The sequence below is a fragment of the Bactrocera neohumeralis genome, chromosome 5 (assembly GCF_024586455.1).
Source record: "Bactrocera neohumeralis isolate Rockhampton chromosome 5, APGP_CSIRO_Bneo_wtdbg2-racon-allhic-juicebox.fasta_v2, whole genome shotgun sequence".
NCBI classification, from domain to species: Eukaryota; Metazoa; Arthropoda; class Insecta; order Diptera; family Tephritidae; genus Bactrocera; species Bactrocera neohumeralis.
The window spans coordinates 63,857,923-63,883,534 of NC_065922.1; the positions used below are offsets into that span (position 1 = coordinate 63,857,923).

At 35.3% G+C, this 25,612-nt stretch overlaps 2 protein-coding genes and 1 long non-coding RNA gene across 4 annotated transcripts in view; 1 reads left to right on the forward strand and 2 right to left on the reverse strand.

Annotated features, from left to right (window-relative positions):
- Positions 1 to 14,350, reverse strand: part of LOC126759172 (probable cytochrome P450 4s3) — a 33,297-nt gene extending 18,947 nt beyond the window's left edge. The window contains exons 1-4 of one of the 2 annotated variants that reach the window (XM_050473849.1): positions 14,245 to 14,350; positions 1,255 to 1,708; positions 484 to 1,190; positions 319 to 405 (exon numbers count right to left, since the gene is read on the reverse strand). In XM_050473849.1, coding sequence (XP_050329806.1) covers positions 319 to 405; positions 484 to 1,190; positions 1,255 to 1,708; positions 14,245 to 14,332 — 1,336 coding nt within the window. In that variant the 5' untranslated portion in view covers positions 14,333 to 14,350. Of the gene's footprint in view, positions 1 to 318; positions 406 to 483; positions 1,191 to 1,254; positions 1,709 to 11,119; positions 11,413 to 14,244 lie in introns of those variants that run through there. The other variant, XM_050473848.1, reaches the window with a different exon arrangement.
- LOC126759164 (frizzled-3) overlaps positions 1 to 25,612 on the reverse strand; it is a 485,412-nt gene that overhangs the window by 213,967 nt on the left and 245,833 nt on the right. The window lies entirely within an intron of this gene.
- The window catches only part of LOC126759202 (uncharacterized), a 152,013-nt gene that overhangs the window by 50,046 nt on the left and 76,355 nt on the right, over positions 1 to 25,612 (forward strand). The window lies entirely within an intron of this gene.

Sequence of the window (25,612 nt, forward strand, 5' to 3'; positions counted from 1 at the left end):
AGTGTATATTTGTGCCTAAAATAAATAAATTTGAGCGAAATTTTGGACTATCCCCTATATAATTAATATCAAGTTTTTCGAACATATGGATGACTTTACGCTATATAATTGGTTTTACACCTTAAAGCAATTGCACTTCAGAAAAAAAATTGCAAAACCACTATTACCCGAAAAGAAACTAATATTATTTATGATTTAAGCTTTTCAAAACTCTACAAGCTTTAAGTCGATTGTACTGTAACGCTTTTTATTTTCGTGGCCGCATACGTATTTGTATGCCATTTCCACTTTTCATCACCAACTCTGCCAAATGATTAGGTACGAAATCCTTCACTGGTAACAGCTCGTAACTCCGCAAAAGCGACGATAACGCAAGCTTTAACTCCAGCATAGCGAACTTTTGACCTAAAAGCGAGTCGAAAATTAAATTTAATGAGTTATTGCAGAACTGAAGATTTAATAAAATATTTTAACTTCATTTACCAATGCAATTCCTTGGTCCTGCACTAAATGCTACGAAAGCGAATGGATGCAACTCTTTGTCGTTGGCCAAAAATCGTTCCGGGTTGAATTTTTCGGGTTCTGGATAACTATTTTCATCACGATGTACCATGTAGGCCAATACGCTGACAGCGACTCCCTTTGGCACTGTTATGTTACCGATTTGTAAGTCTTCTTGCGTTTTTCGTGAGTAGGATGGTACTGAAGGATAAATGCGTAGCGTTTCTTTTATCACCGCCTCCAAGTAACGCATGGTTTCCTTTTCACGTCCCTGCATTGCTACGGCCTCTTCGTAAGCGCGGTGCTGTATGTCCTCATGCTGGGAGAGCAGATAAATGCAAAAGCCCATGGCAGAGCTCGTGGTGTCATGACCCTCAAACAAGAAAGTATCGACTTCTTCGCGTATTTCAAGATCCGTTAGACCGCCACCTTCTAGCTGCGATATCAGCAGCATATCGAGGAAGGCAAGACGCCGTTTACCGCCGACATCATCGGTTTTCTCAGCGTCTGCCATATTATGTATGTTGGTGTCCTGCAGCATTTGACGACGCAACTTGATCATTCGATTGGTTTCGCCATGCAGTACCTTCAGCGCTTCGATGCTCTCTTTGTACGCATCGGTGAAGCGATAGATCAAATCAAAGCGATGCCAAAATGAGAAGAGCCGCTTGTGCAAGACGCGACAGATGCTGGAATGGGAATGTAGGTAAAATAAGCCATTTCAAGAGATTGGGTTTTAAATTCTTCACATACGTCTGCACAGCCTTCACGTATTCCGACTCGCTCTGCATCTGCGCATTCTTCTTTATGCCCATCGCCGTCTCTGAAATAGCATCCAAAGCGAATAACGTTATATATGGATATATGTCGAACTGCTCGCCGTTTGCTTTCTCGCGCAATTTGCTGATGAGAATTTGACAGTTATCCTCCATGGGTTCCTTGAATTCGCCCAGTATGCGAAAATGAAAAGCGGGTGTGAGTAATTTTCGGCGACGTTGCCAGGCTTCGTTGGCACTGGTTAGGAGTCCCTTGCCAAGCCATATTTCGGCGATTTCGTAACTTTTGGACTTTTTCAACAATTTGTTATTACTTAGTATTTGCCTGACGTCCTCTGGATCGGAAAAGAAGACCATGAGATCCTTACCGAACCATATGCGAAAAACAGGACCATGTTTCTTGTAAAGCGAATTCAACCATTCCAGCATTCCTGAAATCAGAATATCATGTTATCAACTAATTTAAACTTATATATTTAAGTATTTATTTTTTGATTTATTTTTTAATATTAATGTCCGTTACATAAAATTGGTTGCGAAATTAACAAGAAAAGCACTTCTGTTACACATAAAAATAGTGAATTCTGGATTGGAATATACTTTATATCCCTTTCTGGGAGGAATTAAATCAAGACGTCTGCAGGTACTATTTATCACCTTCAGTGTCCACTTAAATTATTCCATCCAAACTATATAAGCATTGAAGTTTATCTGTTTGAAATTTCCTGTGCAATCAATAGATCTTCTACGGAATCAACTGCGTTATATACAAGTAGGTTAATTTATACGTTAATAATGGAACTCTGACATTTAATTCGGTTTTAACACGAGTAATATTTAATTAAATTAAAAATCCAGACCGGCTTTAACATGATTTTTAACAGGAAGGAAGGTTTGGTAACGATTATTAATAAGTTCATTTAATTTATATGAGTTAAAAATTGATTTTTTTTATTGTCTTATTAAATTCTACAACACGTTTTTCTTGAATATTATCCTAAGTAATCTAATTGATCCAAGTAATTAATTTAACAGAAGATACATATTGAAAGCTTGTTAAAAATCGAGGGTCCGTCTTTAACATAATTTTTCTCGAAATTGTGTTTTTGTTTCGGTAATATTTCGGTGCAAGTCGAGAACTACTCAACCGATCTTCATGAAATTTTTGTAAAAGCGTCTCCCAAAAATTCAATTTTCAGTTTTTATTCTTCGTCCAAGTTGTAAATTAAGGTTTTGACGTATTTCTTCACTTTAGATGATCCTGTTAGGAGTTATGCTGCCAAAGCGGGCGCATCTTTTTTCCGAGGCCGAATTTAAAATATTTTTTTCCAAAATTTTCAGAAAATCAGGTTGCTTTTCGCCCCAAATAAGGCAATTTAGCTTGTTTACATACATCGGATGGAACATGGAACTTTTCAAGAGACCATAGAGCGAAGCGATGTCGCTTAGGAAGGTCGAGCGGCTTCAGTTCTTGCACAAGCTGTATTTTGTACGCTTTCAATTTAAGAACTCGACTTAAAATGCATCAAGTCGTTCCATACGTCCGAGTCCGTCAGTCAGAAATTCTGCGATCCGGCGCCGAATTGACCCCCGTGACGGTCGACGTGTACACTTTCAGCTTCGGCTGCTATATTTTCTTCACTGTGTGGTGGACGTGCTCTATTCGGTCGAATATTATCCAATAATGAATGTTGGGTCTCAAGATAGGTGATGGTGTTGCGAATAGTTCGCTCAGTAGGCCAATTATGTTGAAAATAAGTCGAGCGAAGTGTCCGAAACATACAGAACCCGAATTTTCGTAATAAAGTTTAACTATTAGTAAAGGTTGTTCAGGCGCACGACTTTCCGAAACGAAACAAAAACAAGAAAAAACGTTAACTTCGGCTGCACCGAAGCTAAATACCCTTCACAGGTGCATTTCTTTTATTAACTGTGTGTTCAGTTTATATGGAAGCTATATGCTATAGTAATCCGATCTGAACAATTTTTTCGGAGATTATATTATTACCTTAAGCAGTAATCCATGTCAATTTCGTGAAGATACCACGTCAAATGCGAAAGTTTTCCATACAAGCCCTTGATTCCGATCGTTCGGTTTGTATGGCAGCTATATGCTATAGTTAACCGATCTGAAGCGCTATTAAAAAAAGTACCTTTACTTAGATCACCTGTTATATAAGATACATTTTTGTTTAATTTTGTAATAATTCCAATACTATTTTTATGATTATAATAATTCTTTAATCAGCATTATTTTTTATTGAAATAATTTATATTTTAGGAGTTAACGAAAAGTATTATCTCGTGGCAACTCTCCTCTAAACTATTTGCGACTGTAATATTTATCTTGAACATATTTATAGTGGAATTCTGTAAGCAATCTCAACATTTTGAGGTAAAGTCTCAATTAGTGATTAGTTCAGGGGCGGATCCAGAGTCGAACTTTGGGGGGAAGCTCTCCGCAGTTAACACCACCCCAACACAAACCCCTCTCCCCTAGACTATTTGCTATTCAAATATAATAGATTTTTGTGACTGTCACTTACAAAACCTTCCCAAGTTACAAAAATTGTCTCTAATTTAAAGTCTAAATTTTAGAAACTAGTGACTGTATCACAATACAGATTCGCTCGGTTAATATGACAGGAAAGAACAGGTTCATTAATTCTATTGACTAGAAATTTTTAGTTTCAATACCTCTTGCAGCAGCTTGCAGAGTTTATGAACTAATCAAACATTTTTATATAAATGTGTCAAATATTTGGCAACCTTTAATTATTGATTTCGACCAATTTTCAATCTTTAATCAACTATAACATAAAAAAGGATTTTTTTTTATTATATTAGACTTTACAATATCTGGTAACATCGATTCCTCAAAGAAAAAAAAAATTAATTGTTTTAGTTTCCATATAAAAGTTTGAGCACTGGCCACAGTGCGTCTTGGTTAATGCTCACCAATCAAGAAAAATGATGCATAAATGCATAATAATAACATAATAATATTTCTGATTTTATAAATTAATGATTTGAGTTTCAAAAAAATTACTTTCTTCTATAGGAAATATGCTTAATGTAAATAATCAATCAGCAAAAAGTTACATGTGCCTTATACATATTACGTCTAAAAAGAACAATAGTTTCTAAGTCCAGAACCTTAAGTTGACAGACATTTATCAAAGTCTCGCACCAATGTGCTTTAACATAACTATAACAACAAAGCGGAAGTAGTTATCATAACATTGCAATATTTTAAAGTGAAACTGATTTAATTTATTAACAAACTGGCTACCAGTAACTGACCTTTGTACTTGCTTAAATACAATGAAGGTTTACCTAAGTTTTAATTATACGCTACATTTAATAAACTAATATGGAGAAAAGTCATCATTCTTATCGCTTGGATTTACGGTAATTAATTTTAAGATTTTTGTGACTACATATGTATGTAGGAGTAACTTATACATAAATACATAATATTATTCAGTTAGAGCAATATATATACAGGGTTTGTCCGGTAAGTAATAGGATTGTGTTGAGTTAAAAAATGTATTGAACCATGTCTTGATGTCTTGTCGGACCCAATTTACCCTTCGTTTGAATCTCTTGAGTACTTCCACGTAAAACTTGGTGTTGATGGTTTGTTCAGGAGAAACAAATTCATGATGAACGACGAATTTGATGTCAAAAAAAAAAAACAATGAGCGTCGTTTTCATTTTGGATTGACTCATTCTTCCGGTCTTCATCAGCGACCTTTTCTCGGCCCACCAAAAAGCCCTGGTGCCACTGAAACACACCATTACTTGCCAAAGCAACATCTGAGTAAGCCTGATTGATCATATCAAACGTCTCTGTCGCAGATTTACCGAGTTTCATACAGAATTTAATCGCGTACCTCTGCTCTAACGAACGCTGCATTTTTGACATGCACCACTCTCAGAAACACGTCGCGCGAAAATGTTTGCCCTGACTCTCCAGGTGCTCGGAGACAAATGACCAGCCACTCGTTCGTTAACTAGGAATCTCTACCGAGTCCAGTCGATGTGCGCACGCTCCAAAGTACAGTCGGGGCGAAAGAAAATCAGTTGTATCACTTTCCGGACAAACCCTGTATTATTAATTTAAGTTCACAAGCAGACACCGAATCATATATGATGAGATAGAAAAGAAGAGAGAAGAATTAAGTAAGTATTACACTCTATGAATATGTACCAACAATCATACTGCTCATAACACAAAATTTATTCAATAAGTTTTACCACAAATTAAATGTTTATGATTTTAAAAGTGAAAATTGATAAAAATTTCTTTTACGATTTAAAGTTGGATTTTGAATAGTAATAATTTCAGTCAAGCGAAGCCAGGTCCTTCTCCAACTGGTATTTCCAACGGAATGCAGGTCTTCCTCGGCTTCCTCCGACGGGTACTGCGTCGAATACTTTCAGAGCTGGAGTGTTTCGTCCATGCGTACGACATGACCTAGCCAGCGCAGCCGCTGTCTCATAATTCGCTGAGCTATGTCAATGTAGTCGTATATCTCATACAGCTCGTCGTTCCATCGAATGCGACATTCGCCAACGCGCAAAGGACCATAAATCTTCCGCAGAAGCTTTTTCTGGAAAACTCGTAACGTCGACTGATCAGATGTTGTCATCGTTCATGCCTCTGCACCATATAGCAGTAAGGGAATAATGAGTGACTTATAGAGTTTTGGTTTTGTTCGTCGAGAGAGGACTTTACTTCTCAATTGCCTACTCAGTCCAAAGAAGTAAGTACCTGTTGGAAAAGTTATTCTGCGTTGGATTTCGAGGCTGACAATGTTGTTGCCGTTAATGCTGGTTCCAAGATAGACGAAATTATCTACAACTTCGACGAAAACAGTGACGTGGGAGCCTAGTCGTGAGTGCGACGACTGTTTGTTTGATGTCAGAAGATATTTCGTTTTGCCCTCGTTCACTGCCAGACCCATTTGCTTAGCTTCCTTATCCAGTGTGGAGAAAGCAGAACTAACGGCGCGTGTGTTGAGGCCAATGATATCAATATCATCAGCATACGCCAGCAGCTGTACACTCTTATAGAAGATTGTACCTGCTCGATTAAGTTCTGAAGTTCGAATTATGTTCTCCGGCAGCAGTTTTTTATTTAGGATATCAAAAATCACAAAGTGGCACAATGGACTTATATATTACAATGGAAAAAAGTGAATATCGTGCAGTGATAAATTTCTTATTTTTGGAAGGTGTAGTACCAAGAGAAATTCACGAACGAATTTTAAAAATGTATTATGATCGTTCACCGACAATTAGAACAGTAGAAAGATGGTTTGCTGAATTTAAATGCCACGTGAAGGACGTCCAAAAACCGCATCAATACCAGAAATCATAGCCAAAATACAGGATATGGTTTCGGAGTATCGTCGATTGACTGAGAAAGATTTAGTAGAGGCTCTACACATCTCATTAGGCGGTGTGAGCCATATTTTAAATAAAATTTTGGTTTTTAGAAAGCTGTGTGCACAATGGGCGCCGCATTCGCTAACAATGGAACAAAAACACATTCGAATGCGACTTCCTCAGCAACATTTTGTGCATCGATTCATCACTATGGATGACACTTGAGTCTACCATCATGATCCTGAATCAAAACAGGAGGCTGAGAGTGGTGTGAACCTGGTTGTTCGGCTTCGAAACGCGTTCGTGTCCGGAAATCGCCCAATAAGGTTATGACATTAATTTTTTGGGATGCCAGAGGAATTTTTTTTATGGACTACTTGCAAGAAAATTCGTGAAAAATCACCCGGTTTGTAGAAGAAAAAATCCTTTTTCATCAGGACAATGCATCTTGTCACAAAAGCATTTTGACAATGACTAAAATCCTAGAATTAAAGTTCGAATGGCTGGAGCATCGACTGTATTCAACAGATTCGGTCCTCAGCGACTTCCGTTTGTTTTCTGAACTCAAAAAATTTATGCGCGGCAAGCGTTTTTCATCAAATGAAAAGGTGATAATGGCTGTTGAAGCGTATTTTTTGCAGGCCTTCCGTATTCTCACTTCAAGGATGGGATCCACAGATTGGAGGATCGTTGGAGTCATTGTATTAATATTCAGGGAGATTATAGAAGGTGCGTTGCAAAGTAAACAGGACTTTTTGAATCTAGCGCCCCCTGGTGGCGCCATCCATATGTCGACTGGTGTGTTAAAATCTGCTTTCTTTATCGACTGTCCAGTGAGAATGACATTTCATCGATTGGAAGTGATGTTCTTGCGTTTTAAGTGTCAGTATGTTTGTGTTATCGGTGCGAAAATGAGCTTCGAACAAAGTGCCAACAATAAATTTTGTTTTAAAATTGTTAAAACTTTTACCGAAACGTTTCAATTGATGAAAAAGGTTTATGGCGTTGATTGCCTATCCCGTAACAGAGTGAACTAGTGGTTTCAACGTTTTCAAAGTGGTCGGGAGGACATAAATGACGATCAACATGTGGGCCAATCAAAATCCGTGACCACCGGAAATTCCATCGAAACTGAGCGTGAATTCACCAAAAATCAGGCGAAATCATCATTGAAATTCATGGAAATGGAATTGAACATCTCCAAAACATCGATTTATCGCATTTTGACTGAACATTTGGGCTTACGAAAGGTGTGTGCACGGTTTGTTCCGCACAAATTGACTGACGACCAACAATTGCTCAGAATCCAACAACCGAAGGACGCTTGTGACCGATTATTTGACCAAAAATCACATTTTAACCATTAACCATTCCCCGTATTCACCTAATATGGCACCGTGTGACTTCTTCCTTTTCGGAAAAATGCATTTGCTCATGAAAGGAAAGCGTTATGCAGACGTAGAGGCTATTCAAAAGGCTTGCACCGGCATACTGGCGGTCATACCGGCCAACGAGCTAAAACACTCTTTCGACGTGCTTTTGGACGGTGCAAAAAGCTGTATTGAAGCAGAAGGAGACTATTTTGCAGAAAAAACCATTTGTCCTGTTTTAAAGTCCTGTTTACTTTGGAACGCTTCTTGCGCTGAATAATAAAGTGTATTTGGAATTATAAAATTGTGTTTTTCTTATCAAACGACAAAACTTATTGAATAACCTGGTATATGAAAAGGTGTGACTGATTAAATGCATGTACTTAAAACGCTCTAATCATCTTAATAATAATTATTATACTCTGCATTCATATGTATGTAGATTTACAACTAGATTAAGAGGCATAGATACAAACATATGTAGGTTGCCTTTTATATTTCGGGATTTAACAATCCATTTTTGATGGTATGCGTACAGTAGCTTGAAATATTCATCTCCACCAAAAAATGGAATTAAATCGTGAACATTTTCGCGCGATTATTTTTAACAACCTTCGACGCAGGTTATCTCAGTAACAGTGCTTCGATGAACTTAATTCAATTTTTGAGGATGAAGCTCTATTAAAAGCCATGTTTATCGAAGGTATGGTGAATACAATCGAGGTCATAGATCACTCCAAGACGAATTCCAGTCTTCCAAAATCAGTTCTTGTTCCGGAAACTATTCATGCTAAGCGCAAACTGATATTTCAAGATTTGGCCTATCGTGGGATTGAGACAACTATAGGCATTAGTGGAACTACTAGCATACAATCAATAATGCATGAACATTTTACTGTAAAAAAATGCACGTTGGATTCCAAACAATTTGGTACTCGCTCAAAAAATGGCTGCTATTATTGTAAAAGATTTCTGCCGAGTTGACAGTCCTTGACCGGATAAAAATTCCGGGTCCGTTTCAGTTACGTAGACCCGACTGTCGTGAAAACGGCTCATGTCGATTGGTCGAGCGAAATGTTAACCAAATACGATAGCGGTGCTTCGAAATACGTCTGTGACAACGTGACAGTTGATGAATCGTGCATTTACGCTTATAAGCTCGAAAGTAAACTACGGAACACGTAGTACTTCCAAGCTAATGGTTTGCCATATCACTGAAACAATGCAGGAAGGAAAACCGCCGAAGACGGATCACTCTTCACCGCGACACTGCTAGCATATCGACTGAAACAACTGTAATTTTGAGCACTTAAAACATCGATTTGATAAGTCATCCTCCTCATCCTCATAGTCTTGACTTAGGGCCGTACGACTTCTTTTTATTCCGCCACGTGAAAGATAAACTAATAGGCCTATGTTTTTCGACAGTTGAAGAGGCGGTTGAAACGTTCAGAACGAAAGTTTTGGAGATACCTTACTCAGATGGGCAAACTTGTTTCGAAAATTGGTCCACACGCATGCAAAAGTATATAGATCTTAATGGAGAATACTATGTAAAGCAATAAAGCTATTTTCTCTTATAAAAATTTGTTTTTGTTCTCTAATCCCGAAATATAAAAGATATGTATACATAAATTTCTTATAGCATAACACAATTCGAAGAAGTTACAGGCCAATCAATTCATTTTCAGCAATAAGGCTCATATCTGGCTTAACGGGTTAGTTTATTTTGGATGACTAATCCCTCGACATGGCCGGTACATAAATAAAAAACATTTACTGTATTTAGAGTGAGAAAAATATTGAAGATACTATGCAGGTTCCCAAGTGCATCTCGAAAAGTTACTGGTTTGCATACCGAAGGCTTTATTGATTCACACTTTTGTATGACTAAATATAGAGCCAATGTTACTATCAATGGTGAGAGGTAAAGTCAAATTATACGCCATTTTCGATTCCTTACGCCAATTTTAATCCTCTGAGGCCGACGCAGGATGATACAAGAGTACTATATATGCCATCTTTTGATTGAGACGAACATTTGGCGACCAAATTTACAATGAAATGGATATTATCAGTTAGTCACTTGGATCATTCAATTAATTACTGCTTAATTTTTTGCTTACTGTGAGCAGAGAGAATAGTAAGACTTTTTAATTTAAAACCCATACGTCGAAATAATTTTTCGAGGTTGGTATGACTGTCAGTGACATCTATGCCAAATGTCGGTGATAATTGCTTGGCGCGAGCAATTGCTTTTGATTGGTAAAATTATTCAAAGAGGGTTGAGAACGTGTTGACGACGATCTACGTTCAGGACGGCCAACAAACAATTGATGATCAACACGTCAATAAAATAAAGGAATTGGTGCTTGTGAATTGACTATTAAAATTCAAAGAACTTAGAATGATCAATGAAAACCAATTTGAAAGATCGTTTGGACCTTAAAAAGTGAAAGCACAACTAGTTCCAAAATTACTATTTTTTTCGAAAAACAGCGTCGCGTTAAGGTGAAACAATGCATTCCAACGTATTATTACTGTCGATGATTCTTGGAACTATGATTCCGACCCGGAAACAGAGATCAATCGGCCGAATATTGACAATTTGCGGATTTTGCATAACGATGCCGTTGTGTGCTGCATTGATTCTGATAACGTGCCGCAACCACAGTAGTCGCCTGAATTAGCTACGTGTGCTTTCTGACTATTCAGCAAACTCAAAAGACCCCTCGGGGAAACCGTTTTGAGACAATTGAGGACATTAAACGTGAATCGCTACACTACATTGAAGACTACTCCATAAATTGACGTTAACAACTGTTGCGAGGACTGGAAAAAACGTTGACACAAGTATTGGGACCAAGAGGATTACTTTGAGGGGGACGACAGATTTCTAAGAATAAATTACGAATTTTAAAATTATGAACAAAGTCTTACAATTTTTTGCTCATATTATTGGAAACAAAAATTCGTTGATTTATTAACGAAATATTTACGGACAGTATAATGTGCCCTATGCCTGAAATTCTGTTCAAAGACTAATCACCACATATTCAATAACAATTTTGCACTCACGTCCTTTCTTCGCATTCTCGATCAGTTCACCAATACTCGGTCCCGGTATGGTAGACGCGAATCTCCTTATGCGTAAAAATTCTACGATGTGCGGCAAGTAGCGCATGAAAAGCGCCCAGAGCGCGAAAGCGATCAACGCCAAAGCGTTCATTTGTATGCTTTGTTTGTGTTTTGCAATATAACTACTTATTAAGACGATCTAAACAACAACACATGCACTTTTCTGCTCGTAAACTGGAATAACGCGCAACGACGCTTCTGCCACTGGAGGCAGTTAGATGCAAACTAAGCTAAGCAGTGCGTCTTTTATCGCTGGCGATAAAGCTATTTATTGATACATACACTCGGCGAAAAAAAAACCCACGCAGTCGAAAATTTTCTAATATTCCTATTTTGAACTGTCACTTGCGGTTTTTCTTTTGAATCAGTTGTGAAAACAAGTAAAGTTGAACATGGTGGTGTCAAAAAAAAGAAAGCAGAAATCGTAGCTTTATATAAAATAAATTATCCAAAGGTCAAATAGCTCGTGAAATGGGCATGAGGGATTGGAACGTGCGTATTATAATTAAAAATTATACGTATTTTAATGGATTAGCTCCAAAAAAGAGCAATTAGGGCAGATTAGCTCGTCAAGGACGACAAATTAAACGGATGTGCATTAGTGATCTCTTTCAACATGCTGGAACAATCAATACAACATTTTACGAAACCACTGGGGTAAAAATAACTACAAGTTCTATACAAAATGTGCTGAATAATCTTGGATTCCGAGCGCGACGTCCAGCAAAAAAGCCACTTCTCATTACACAAATGAAGAAACAGCGACTAGAGTGGGCAAAATTACACAAAACTTGGGCTACATCAGATTGGGGAAATGCTATTTTTTCCGATGAATCGAAATTTAATTTGTGGGAACCCGACGGAAATGCCACGGTGCGTCGTGGGAAAGGGGAAAGCATTCGCCTTATTTAATGGTGTAGGGAGCTGTAATCAAGTTTGTTGTTGGGCCGCTAATTATTCTAAAAAGATCTGTGAATGCCGAAATATAAATTGGAATTTTGAGAGAAAGCGTTTTGTCAACTATTGAACAGCTGTCCGAACACGCCCAAAAAGTTTATTTTCAGGATATTTCAGCCCCTTGTCATAGAGCCAAAGCGGTAACCAAAGCATAAAAATATTGAAATCGATTTTTCAATAATTTATTACAAACACTTACAGGTTTCAAAACAAAAAGACTTTTATGGAATACGGCCGCTCACGTGGCCAGGAAACAGTCGAGATCTCAATACAATTGAGAACTGCTGGCATTATTTGGGCAAAATGGTGGGCAAAATGATAAGAGAAAAGCGTACAAAAAGTCTAAAAGAAATAGAAAACATTGCTGAAGCTGTGCGGAATGAAGAAATTAATAAAAATTATCTTAAACAAATAGCCGAGGTTATTAGGAAGAGGGGGTGTTCTACAAAATACTAAGAATTTTTTTATACAAAATATGTTATTTTGATTCGTTATGTATTCTAATGCTAAATAAAAATCATAAAAAACATAAAATTTGTAAATAACTTGTTTAAAAATTACATTATTGTTCATAACAAAATTTACTTCTGTGGTTTGTTATGTGTGTATTTTTACATTTTTATCTATAACAAGTGTTAGACTATAAGTTTTTTTATATAAAAATGCTTGAAACATCAACTAAATAAAAGTGGTTGACCCTCAAAGAAAAATGTTTATCTTAGAATAATATGAATACAAGTTTTGCGCTTTATAAAAGTACTCTGTAGAGTGCGTGGGTTTTTTTTTCGCCGAGTGTACATATGTTCTTTTATTTACTTATATCTGTAATCAAACACAATGTAAAGAAAAACAATAAATGATAATGATAACACTGTGCAAAATATGCTTTAATTTTAGTTGACAATTAGGGGTCTAGTATGAGTTATTGGTATTATTATTGCTCTTTTCTGAAATCATTACTAAAATAACAAAAAGCTATAAATATAGAAAAGAAACAAGAAACAAAGTGAACTTTGGCTGCACTGAAGTTATATTAACCTTCACCGATGCATTTTTATGGCATAAAAGAGTATAAAAAGATCTTGATTCCGATTTTGATCGATCAGTTTTGATGGCAGCTATAAGCTATATTGGTTCGATATGTACGAAAATTGTAGCAATCGAAAAAAAATCGATACCTTGATAGATAAAAAGGTTTTTCATACAAAGACTTGAAATTGTTCGGTCGGTTGTGTGGCAGCTGTAAGCTTTAGTAGTCCGAACTGAAATTTCTTGAAGATATCTCGTCAAATGAAAACAGACCAATGTCTTAGAAACTGAGGGGCGCTAGTTCGCGTATTTCGGTAGAAATTTCGATATTTATATTTCTGTGCGCTGAAGGATGTTTTTGAGCTCCTCAAGCGCTGCTGATTGATTAGCGTAAACCCTTAATTAAACATACCCCATAGAAAATAATAAACATGCGCTAAAACGCATGAGCTGGGCGGCCAGTTGACTGGTTCTTTACTCGAAATTAACGATTCGCCGAACTTAGCACGCAATGTGTCCAGGTATAGACCTGAAACATGAGACGGCACACCGTCTTGTCGGTCAAAAGCGGTAATTATATTTCCTGTCTTTTTTCGCAAGAAATAAGACCACATCATGCTACTCTACCACAATTGGCAACAAACGGTAAATTTATGGAGATGTACCATAAGTTTGTTACCTGAACCACACGAAGATTTAACTTACGCTAATGGCGACAGTTTTGTTTGTTGACGAAGCCATTTAGCCAGTAATGGACCTCACCTTAGAATATGATTTTTCGAATAAAGTGAATTTGCGTAAAAAACTGGGTCAATTTTCAAGCGCTGTACCCAAGTGAAACGTGACATGCTGAAATGGCAAACTTTACTGAACACACTGACAAAATTGACACAAATTCTTAAAAAAAAACTTGTCGCCACGAGGTAACAAAATCGCGCCATCCTTATTAGTAGGTGCTGTATATAAACTTCTCTCCGACGTTTCCTTCTGTGTGTTACAAGCTACGTGGCAAACTTAATAAAATCAATGGTCAAACCATATCTAGGCAAAATTGCGACTTATATTTACATTTCACTAACCTTGGTGTCCTGCTTTCATACATGTAATGTTTGGGTGAAATCGTTCCCTCTTTTCTTCACTACAATCACCAAGATTATCAGTCCACATACGGATCTAAAAAGTGCGGTTTTAGACTCGTATTACATCCCAATTTTTGAAGGCCACACAAGCTTCTAATTCCGTAGTAATTTGTAGTCCATTGAAAATCATATTATTTATTACACTAACTAAACTGCATAGTTTCAATTTTCAGACCTCCATAAGGTTGCCAACTGTGTTTTTCATATCTACTGTTATCAAGTAATGTCTCTACATATTCAAAAGTGCCTTTTAAATGCACAGCGTGTACGACAGTAACAGAAACAGAAACAGACAAAAACCTTTTCGAATAATCAATAATATATATTGCATTGCCAAGATATTAGTGTTATTAAAAACTGATGGATGCGATAAAATTAGTCGACTTCGTAATCGGCACCACAAAGTTGATAGAAAAAATTAAAAATATCTAGAACAAAAAACAAAACTTATCAGATAGCGTTATCTCAGTTTAATTGGTCATAAAGTTTTTTAATCACAGACATCAGCTCATAAAAATGCCCATGGCATTTAAGAGGGTTTCAGCTTCAGAACTTTCAAACCAAAAAAAAATATTTTTTTTTACTTCATGTTTGCAATAAATCAGTAGCTTTCGAGTACCTTTCATTGCTTTTGTTTGGATCGTGCAGAAACTTTCGGGAAAACGCATTTAAAGCTGACTGATGGACGTGAAGACTCAGCGCTGGCCGATTGATATTTCGTAAATCAACATTCTTTCAATTAAATCCTGTATAGGCTTGATCATAATTATGTCTACATTCGAAATGTGCAAAAACAGAACAATGCCGCTTCATAACATACGAGAATCATAAAACATTCGTCCTGAAATTGAATATTTAAATTTTAGATTGGATTTCAATTTTATTCTGGACGACTGCGCAGTCCAACCAATTCAGAACTGCGTAGTATATAATATTTATGACTATAAGTTTAAGGCGAAGATAAAGACTAAAATATAAGAAGAGTATTTGAAATAAAAGAAAATGTGACACAAGTCTTTAAAAATATATTAAAATATTATTTAAATAATTTCCTAAGCGAATGAGCGCCAATAATTACCCAACGGCAGATGAAATAACTCGGGTAATAAATTTGGTATTTTGATAAAATTTTGAAAGTCTTTCTTTCCCTATAAAAGTAGGTATAACAAGGGGCGGTGAACTGTTGCATGCGCGATTTAAAGACGTTCTATATCACATTTCACTTAAGGGGAAACTCTAGTCTAGAAATTTGAAAATATCTAAAAAATTTCTTTTATAATTTGATAGTTTGGATATTCAAAAATATCTCCCTAAAAGAATTTTTTTTTAATTCAAATTATTTTCAAAGTTAAAGTCGATCTTGTGTTGTGGCAACTGGACCAGTTTAAGCTGCGGATGAAACTCCTTAAGGGGATATTCTACTCTAGAAGCATGAATTTCTGGTAATTTTTAAAGTGTCGTAAAAAAAGGCAAATAATATTTTTATTATCCATTTTTTATGGTGTTTTTATTGATATCTTAAGAATACAGAAAAAAAATTTTACAAAAAAATATTAAAAATTAAAATAATTAGAAGTGGGGGAGAGACAGGCGTAAAAAAATGGCGCATCCTGGTGACATTGATCCTGACTCTCCTGGTGGTGTGAAAAAAAAAATCAAAAGAAATTCTTAATCAGTAAGGATGCTGTTTTAGTCCCTATTTCAGGGAACACGAAAAAAAATTTTTTTGAAAAATGGCGACTGCCTGTGAATAAAAATATCATTTTTTACGCCTTTTTTTGAAATTCCTGATTTTTTTTAAATATTAAAAACAAAAATTTTAACACGATGCTGGTAGGAACGATAAAGGATTATATAAAAAAGATTCACACAAAATTTCAAGTAAATCGGTTGTATAGAACTTAAGATAATGCCGGTATCGTGTGGAAAAAAGTAGTTTCGAGAAAAACGCGTTTAAAAAATTCGATAGACAACAAAGACCCGACGTTTTAGAGCCTAGTTTTGTTCAGCGATTAGTCTCATTTCTGTCTCAATGTTTATGCAAACAAGCGAAATTGCCTTATTTGCGACAAAGAGTAACTTGAAGAGATTCAACAGCTGCCTTTTCATGTTTTGGGCAGGTCAATTTGCCACCAAAATCATGTGATACGTAAAGTCTAAAGTCTATGCGGACAATCTCGCTTTGATTCAGGCTTTGGAGCAAAACATCACGCATGTCATTCGCCAGTTACCAATCGAAATGTTCGAAGGACATTGGGACTGGGGCGTAGCCGCGGCCAATATTTCAAAGAGATAATCCCCAAAAAAATGTCAAAGAATGTTGTTTCGAATGATAAGCAATATTCCCCATTAAATTTTTATGTTTCTATGTTTTTTCTTTAAGAAGGTAGGTAAGCTCGAAATAGATAACCCTTTATAACAAATGGTACATCGAATTCCTCTTCAGATCCTTCTAAAACGCCAAGCCGAATGCTCATTTTAATTTCCCAATGCAAGTGAGATCAGAGCAACCTGCAATGTTCAGCGAAATTGTTGATACATACTATATAACGAAAATAAGTACAGGAAAGCAAAGTCTGTCAACACAATCTAATTTTGAGGATCTTGCTTCATTTGATTTCCCAGAGTGGTGCGGTATTTCCGAAGGCAAAGCGCTTTCCCAAGTCTACATACAAACTGTGGATATGAGGACAGAAGATGGAACAACTATTGTGACACTTAATATCGATGTCGATGGAAAGAAAAATTCTCACTTCTTAATAATCCTTAAGCAGCCATAACATCTCTAAGGAACTTAAATTTCATCATCAAATGGTTTTGAATCATTTAATAAAGGTTGGCTACAAAAAGAAGCTCGATGTTTGGATACCACATGAATGGTCTGTGAAAAATTTAATGGACCGAATTAAAATCTGCGATTCTTTGCTGAAACGAAATGAAATTGAACCATTTCTGAAGCGAATGGTAACAGCAGGCGAAAAGTGAATCAATTACAGCAATAATGTGCGAAAAGACCATGGTTCAAGCGTGGCAAAGCTCAACAAATGGTCGGAAAGCCAGAATTGACGCCTGGAATTATTATGCTGAGTGAGATTAGAAAGGAATCATACACTATGAGCTGCTGCAGTCTGGTCGAACGATTGATTCATTTTACTGCCAACAGCTGATGAGATTGAAGCAAGCAATCGAAAAAAACGGCCAGAACTGATCAACAGAAAGAGCTTCGTCTTCCATCAGGACAACGCTAGACCACACACATCTTTGATGACTAGGCAAAAACTGGGAGAGTATGGCTGGGAAGTTTTTATGCATCCACCATCGGACTACCATTTGTTTCGGTCAATGCAGAACTCCCTTAATGGAGTAAAGTTGGCTTCAAGAGAAGCCTGTGAAAATTACTTGTCGCAGTTTTTCGCCGAGAAACCAGAAAAGTTTTATACTGATGGAATAATGTCTCTAGCAGAAAAATGGCAAAAAGTGGTCGAACAAAATGGTACATATTTGGTTCATTAAAGATCATTATAAATATACTATAAAAAAAAATAAGTTGAAATTTGATTAGAAATACGAAAAGGCTTTTTCGACTAGAGTTATAGACACAGCAATGGCCAAATTGCATAGTGGGGCAGAGAAACACTTTTGCGTCTACCTTATTCTTCGTATCTGTCCCTAAGCGATTTTTCCTGCACACAAATCTCGGCAAATACTCGCTGGAAATAAATTGGGAAATTTTTTTCTATTCGAAAATTCACTTACTACCAAAAACGAGTTAAACAATAAGATTTCTACATAAGTCATGACGACATGAACGGGATTTGTTTAAAGCTCATAGCTCCAGTACAAGTTGTCTCTTTCCTTAACAGCCCTTGATCGAATAAAAATCCTTGTTGGTTCTGGTTACTTAAACTCAACTGGCATGGGAACGGAGCCGCAAACTCTCTTATATCATGTTCGATTTTCTCCCATTATATCAGAAAATGCACCGCTGATTATTCGGGTAATTGGTTAATACAAGGTGTGTTCAAAGAGTATCGCAAGCTTTGTGTTTTTTCAAAAATTATTTATTTATTCATGAATATCTATTTTGTCCCCTTCAAAGTAATCCCCATGAGATATTATACACTTGTGCCAACGGTTTTTCCAAACTTCGAAGCACTTCAAAAAATCATATTTTTTAATCTTCTCCAGCTCCTCCTTCGATGCCGTCTTTATCTCGTCAAGAGAAGCGTAACGTCGTCCTTTCATGGGCCTCTTCAGTTTAGGGAACAAGAAAAGGTCACAGGGGGCCAGATCTGGGGAATACGGTGGCTGCGGCATCATTAGTGTATTGTTTTTGGCCAAAAAGTCACGACAAGCAACGATGTGTGAGCAGGGGCGTTATCGTGGTGCAAAAGCCACTTTTTGTTCTTCCACAAATCCGGGCGTTTCTGGCGGATTGCTTGGCGCAAATTGCGTGTAACTTGCCAATCGATATGTTTAGGTCCTCAGCAACTTCTCTAACGGTGATTCGACGATTGGCCAATACCATTTTCTCCACTTCATTAATTTTTTCGTCTGTTGTTGAAGTGCTCGGGCGTCCGGCACGCTCTTCGTCGTTCACATCTTCTCGGCCTTCTGAGAACATTTTGTACCACCGATAAACGTTGCTTCGATCCAAGGTAGCTTCTCCGTATGACACAGTCAACATTCTGAATGCATCCGCGCACTTAATTTCGTTTTTCACACAAAATTTGATACAGGTTCTTTGATCCATTTTTTTGAATAGGTAAAAATCGAAGACGATCCAAAACACGTGCAAGCAAAGCAGCTGTCAACAATTAAATGAACATTCAAAATGGCCGAGCTTGTCGGCATAAGTGAGAGACATGAGTACCAACATAACGCCACAAAAAATTCGAAATTCGCGATACTTTTTGAACACACCTCGTATACTCTTTATTAACAACAAAACAATCGTTTTTAATTAATTTTTGTTTTATTTAAATAATATTTATTGTTACATTTGAGATGTGTATTGTATACATTAGTAATTATATGATCTTCCGGCTAACGGCATTTCAGCGTTTTCTTTATTTCTTTAAAAAATACATTCAATAATGTTATATGTTGATATTTGAACTCCATTTTTTACTAATATTATGCTAATTTAAACTTTGAACTATTTTTATTTTTTATTAAATACAGTTAACAATGAAACAAGTTTGTCTTTTAACATATAGTACATACATACATGGAATCGATAAACAAAAACACGAATGCTATAAATTTTTGCGGTGCCCTTTGTTTGGTAGTGATATACAGTAATCAATTTTAATTTTATTGTTTAGTCAATTGAGTGCTACACTTGTGACGCGTAGTGTAAACTTAGTTAATTATAAATGGTGTATATTTGTTTACACAATCTCGGCGTTGCCAGCGCTTTCGATTTGTTTCTTTTTATACTCAATTCTCAATGTTTCAATTAGCTGGCTGTCCCTGACAATTCCTTTGCAAAGCTTTACGTTTGTTGAATAATATGTATTTGTTGTGATCTTTAGACTTTATATGCTTATGAGTTTTTTCTGCATTTTATAGTTATTTTTTAATTTTTGAATTATTTTATTTTATTTTTTTTTAATTTTATTTAATTTTTAATTTGTTACTTTTTACTATTTGTGTAAGCTTTAAACTATTTAATATTTTTTGTTTAACTTTTCAATTAATTTCATGAATTTTATTAATTTTTGTTACATTTTTGAATTATATTCTCAATTTTTAATTATATTTTTAAACTATTTTCCTAAATATTATTATGTTTTTGGTGTTTTTTTACAATAATATTTTGTTATTTCTTTTATTATTCTTGTGTAATTTATGTTTTCTTCAACAAAGCTTGTAGTATTAATAGTAATTGTACATGGACAAAATTTACATTAAATTCAATTACAAGTATTTACATTTAGTTAATTGCATAACATACATACATACATTCCCTATCTAGATTGCCTTCAATTGATTTTTCAGTTTGTGCTCATTAGTTTAACTACTATAAATGTGTTATTATCGACTTTCGATACATAATTAGTATTTTTTGAATATACACGCTTACAGCGGACAACAACAAATTTTTTAGTCATTATTATTAGCTTTGAAATATAAATTTATAATACTTTCAAATACGAGGTTTATTCAAAATAAGCGAATAATCGAAATTAATCGAAAATAAATGCAAATGTTTATATATATATTTATGTTTATTTATAGTCACAAGCTTCAAAACCATGAAAATCGTTTAATAACTTCAAAAATAAGTACAGCATTTGTATCCACGTACCATACATAGTATATAGAATATATTTTTATATATTTTTGATAGCTTTTTTAGTTAGGTTCTGTTGTAGTTATGCGATAACATTTCGATTGCTAGTTATATGCATTGCCAACTCTATATAGCACAACTAACAAAAAATTGTTATTTTTGTTTTCTCAATGTAACCGGTTCTGCTTGCAATATTAAATAGTACTCTTGAGTTTAGCTCTCTTTCTTTCTCTGTAACAGATAACATTGATATTAAAGCTGGTTATGGAACATACATACATATCTGTTACTTGTACATGGTACACGGTAAATAGTTATTCGATTTACATACATATAAGAGCAATATTTCTTTGTTTTTACTTGCATCATATGAGTACAATTTGCATAAAATTTTATCGCTTGTTCCTGCTTCATTCTAGTTCCACTAAGTTTATCGAATTGCAGTTCTGTAAAGGTTGTAGACAAAATAAGGGTCCGTGGCAGCGCCTATGGTAAAATTTTATACTAAAAACAAGAAAAAACGTTAACTTCGGCTGCACTGAAGCTAATATACCCTTCACAGTTGCATTTCTTTTAGTAACTATGTGTTCAGTTTGTATGGAAGCTATATGCTATAGTAATCCGATTTGAACAATTTTTTCGGAGAATACATTGTTGCCTTAGAAAATAATCTCTACCAAATTTGGTGAAGATACATTGTCAAATGTGAAAGTTTTCCATACAAGAACTTGATTCCGATCGTTCAGTTTGTATGGCAGCTATATGCTATAGTTAACCGATCTGAACAATTTCTTCGGAGAATACATTGTTGCCTTAGAAAATAATCTGTACCAAATTTGGTGAAGATACATTGTCAAATGTGAAAGTTTTCCATACAAGAACTTGAAGAGGTAATGACATTTGCAAAATTTCAAAAGGATAACTTAAAAACTGAGGAACTAGTTCGTATATATACAGATGTTACGGTGGACGGATCGGACATTGGACAAATCGACTCAGCTCAAGATAATGACGTTTGCAAAATTTCATATAACGATATCTTAAAAACTCCGACGGTCTTTCGTATATATACATACTCAGTGACATACTGATCATTTAATATACCCTGTTATAGGGTAACTAGAGTTTAATCAAAGTTTTGTTATAAGCAATAAAAAACAACAGTTTCCCGAAAATTAGGAAAAATGTCATGAAACCGCCATTTTGTTAATTTCAAAAAAGTTCGATTGGGTGCAAGATTTTCTTTTATTAAATTAATTTTTTTGTTTTTTCCGAATGATTTTAGATAAATCAGAAAGCTGCGGCTGGAACTTGATCAACACAAACAGTCATTACTTTTAAAATCATAATTTTTTTATTTTCAAATTTCTGTCAAGTAAAGTTGAAACATTTTTTTACTGATGCTGTGTTTTTACTCAAAACTAGTGATCCAAGTAGAGGTACTTTTTTCAATAGCCTTTTTTGACAGATCACGTATGAGTCGTGTCAAACTTTTATTGTTATTTTTGTTCGGTATTGTTTGGCATTTCATCATGAAAGACTTACGCCTGAATAAAGTTTACAAATCGTTCAACTTTAGTTCGGAAATTCGCGTGCTCTCTGAAATGTGTTTCGCGCGCTTTGCTCTACTCATGGTCAACATAATCGGTCTGCTGAGCGTACTGTTCGCAACACCATATTATTGGTTAATATACGACCGAATAAACCACACGATATCTGAAATTGAAGCTCGTAATCTCAGTGACTTTTGGTTTCAAAAAAAAGGTGCCACTTCTTACACAGCGCATCAATCAATAGATTTATTGTGAGAACACTTCGGTGAGCAGATAATTTCACGTTTTGGGCCGGTCATTTGGCCACCAAGATTATGTGATATCACACCGTTGGACTTTTTTCTGTGGGGATATGTAAAGTCTAGAGTCTATGCATACAATCACTCTTAGATTCAGGTCAGTAGCAAAACATTACACATGCCATTCGCCAGTTTCTGGTTGAAATGCCCGAACGAGACATAGAAAATTGGACTCAAAGGATGGACCATCTAAGATGTAGCCGCGGCCAATATTTTGAAGAGGTAATCTTCAAAAAATAAAAGCCAAAGCATGTTATTTCGAATGATAATAAGCATTCCCCACTAAATTTGAAGTTTATGTGCTCTTCTTTAAAACAATTGTGCATCTCAAAATGGATCACCTTTTATATATCAGATAATTATATTTATATGAGTTTTTCTTTTTTAGGTTTTTAATTTTTGTTACATTTGTTTCATGCTCAAATTGTTTATTTGTAAATTTCGTTTTTTGAATATTAAATGTTTTTACACGCTTTTATAAAAAGGTTTGAAATTCTTTCACTTTCTGCACAAACTATATAACGATATTTCGGTTACTTTATGTGCTTTCACGGTACTCAAAAGAGATAACATTTCGGTTAATTTGTGTGCGTTAACGTTACTCAAAACTCATTAAAAATAGATTTAATATTTCATTATATATGATTTATATATAATATATAAAATATAAAGGAACTATAAATTTTGTAAATCATGTGTAAATGAAACTTATAGGCTTTCTTAGAGGTGTCTAGGAACCTATTTTTCAGAGTACCAAACGAAAAAAAATAAACTTTTTTTTTTGATCCACCTTAATATGCATTGATGTTTGACGATGAATATCTCGTAAACGCTTAACTCAATCGAAAAATCATATGAGACCATTTTTATAGAGCAGTAAATTTCCTACAAAACTATGAGTTTCATCATTCATAATAATTTTTTTTCATTGAGTTATAAAATTCATAAGAAATAAAAAATTTTCCCAAAAATAATCAAACTTTAACTGTTAATATCTTTTAAACGTTTGGGTTTACGAAAAAAATCATAATAGACCTTTTTTGTAGAGCATTCAATTTCCTACAAAATCTAAGGAACAAGATATTTTTTCAAGTAGTTGGAAGCGAGATATAAATTTTTTTATCTGATAATAACAAAAAATATAAAACTGTATGTAGGAGGACCTTCCCGTTACAATTAAAAACTCATGTTTGGAGAGGCTTTCTTGGAGGTGTCTAGGAACCTATTTTTACGAGTACCAAACGAAAAAAATAAAATTTTTTTTTTGAATCACCCTAATGTATACAGTAATTCAAACAATTTTTGTCAGCAGAGTGGTGGAACTTCCCTTACATAAACCATGAGTACTGCTTATAACATACTTTGAACCTTCAGTCAGGAGATTTGACTATTACTGAATTTGCTAAGAAATGAAAGATATTTCAAAAACATACACTTTTAAGTCCTGTATATATGTCGAGCATTAAACGCGATTCTAGGAGAAATAGTACTAAGTGCAAGTTCAATGAAATTTCTAGAAAGAGTATAGTTTAGACCAATTAACTTACGACATACATACATACGAGGTTTGACAATTAAGTAATGAGACTGATTTTATTGCCGCGCTTGTGGTAAACCTGTGACCTTGAAATTCCCTTTCTCTTTTTCCGGCATCCCTCCCCTCTCCATTGATATATGCGTCAAGTTGAGTAAACGTGTGTTTGTAGTGCTCGTCACGAAAATGGAAAAACGAAATCAAGAGCAACGCGTCGCGATAAAATTTTGCGCCAGATTGGGCGAAACAGCTTCGGAAACGTACGCTAAAATTGTAAGAGTGTATGGTGATAGTGCTCTTAGTCGTGCCCAAAGCTCAATGGTTGTCTCCGCGATGATTATTGCCTTTTTGATAGCCATGGAATCGTCCACAGAGAATTCGTTCCACCAGGGAAAGCTGTGAATCAAGTCTACTATTGCCAAGTACTCGAAAGATTGCGAAAACGAGTCAACAGGTGCGCCCAGACAACGCTCGTAACTGGATTCTTCATCACGACAACGCGCCGTGCCACACCGCCCTCAGCGTGTCCCAGTATTTGGCCTCTAAAGGGATCGCCATGTTGCAACAGCCGCCTCATTCGCCCGACATGTCACCCTGTTACTTTTTTTGTTTCCTAAAACAAAATCGGTAGTCAAAGGAACCCATTTTAAGTCGATTACGGACATCCAGGCGGCCGTGACGAGGGTACTCGCGGACATCCCAGTCGAAGCGTTCCAGAAATGTTACGAAGCATGGAAAACGCGCTGAAATCGCTGTATAGCTGCCTAAAGGGACTACTTTGAAGGGGATGGCAGAGTTGTAGAAAATTTTCAAATATACGGTTTTTGTGGAATCAGTATCATTTCTTAATTGTCATACCTCGTATGTACAATAACATAAGTAAGAAAAGTTACTTAAAAAAACATCGAAAATTAAATACAAATAATTGGGAATTGTTGCTCGGTAGCTACGAGAAATTTTACAGCAATCTACTTTTCACAGAATTCTTTATATCGTATATTAAACACGAAATCTTGTTGACCACAATTTTAGGAATCAGATTTTAGAGATTTATGTCACATATGCAGAACTCTTTAAGGGGCTATACCAGTGTGACGCATGAAAAATTAGGCGATTTTCGTGAATTTTTTTAAAAGAAAGTACTAGATTGAATGTTTCGACATTCTATGGACGTAATAAAGTATATTTTTAGCTATATTAAAAATTTTTTTTTTACAAAAATATTGAAAAATAACGGAGTTATGTGCTGTCTGCGGAAGTGCCAAAAAAAAAAGTGCCTCAACTGCTGGCATGATTCCGGTCGACTGAGTAGCTGAAAAAAAAAATTCAAAATGTTTATTAAACTTAAATATATTTTCTATACAATGAACTACAATATTTGTAAAATATCAAAAATTAAGAAAATGGCGTAATTTTGAAAAAAAATCGTTTTTTTACAAAAAAAATGGTCGTTTTTTTAATGCCAAATTGACAATTTTCAAACAATCTAAAAGAAAGAGTCTATTGTATAGCAAATGTATTCAGCTATATCCAGTTTTAATTTTCAATCGGTCAATTTCTCGTTGAGTTATAATGTCAGCAATTTTGAAAAATGTTGTTTCGAGAAAAACGCGTTTAAAGTTTC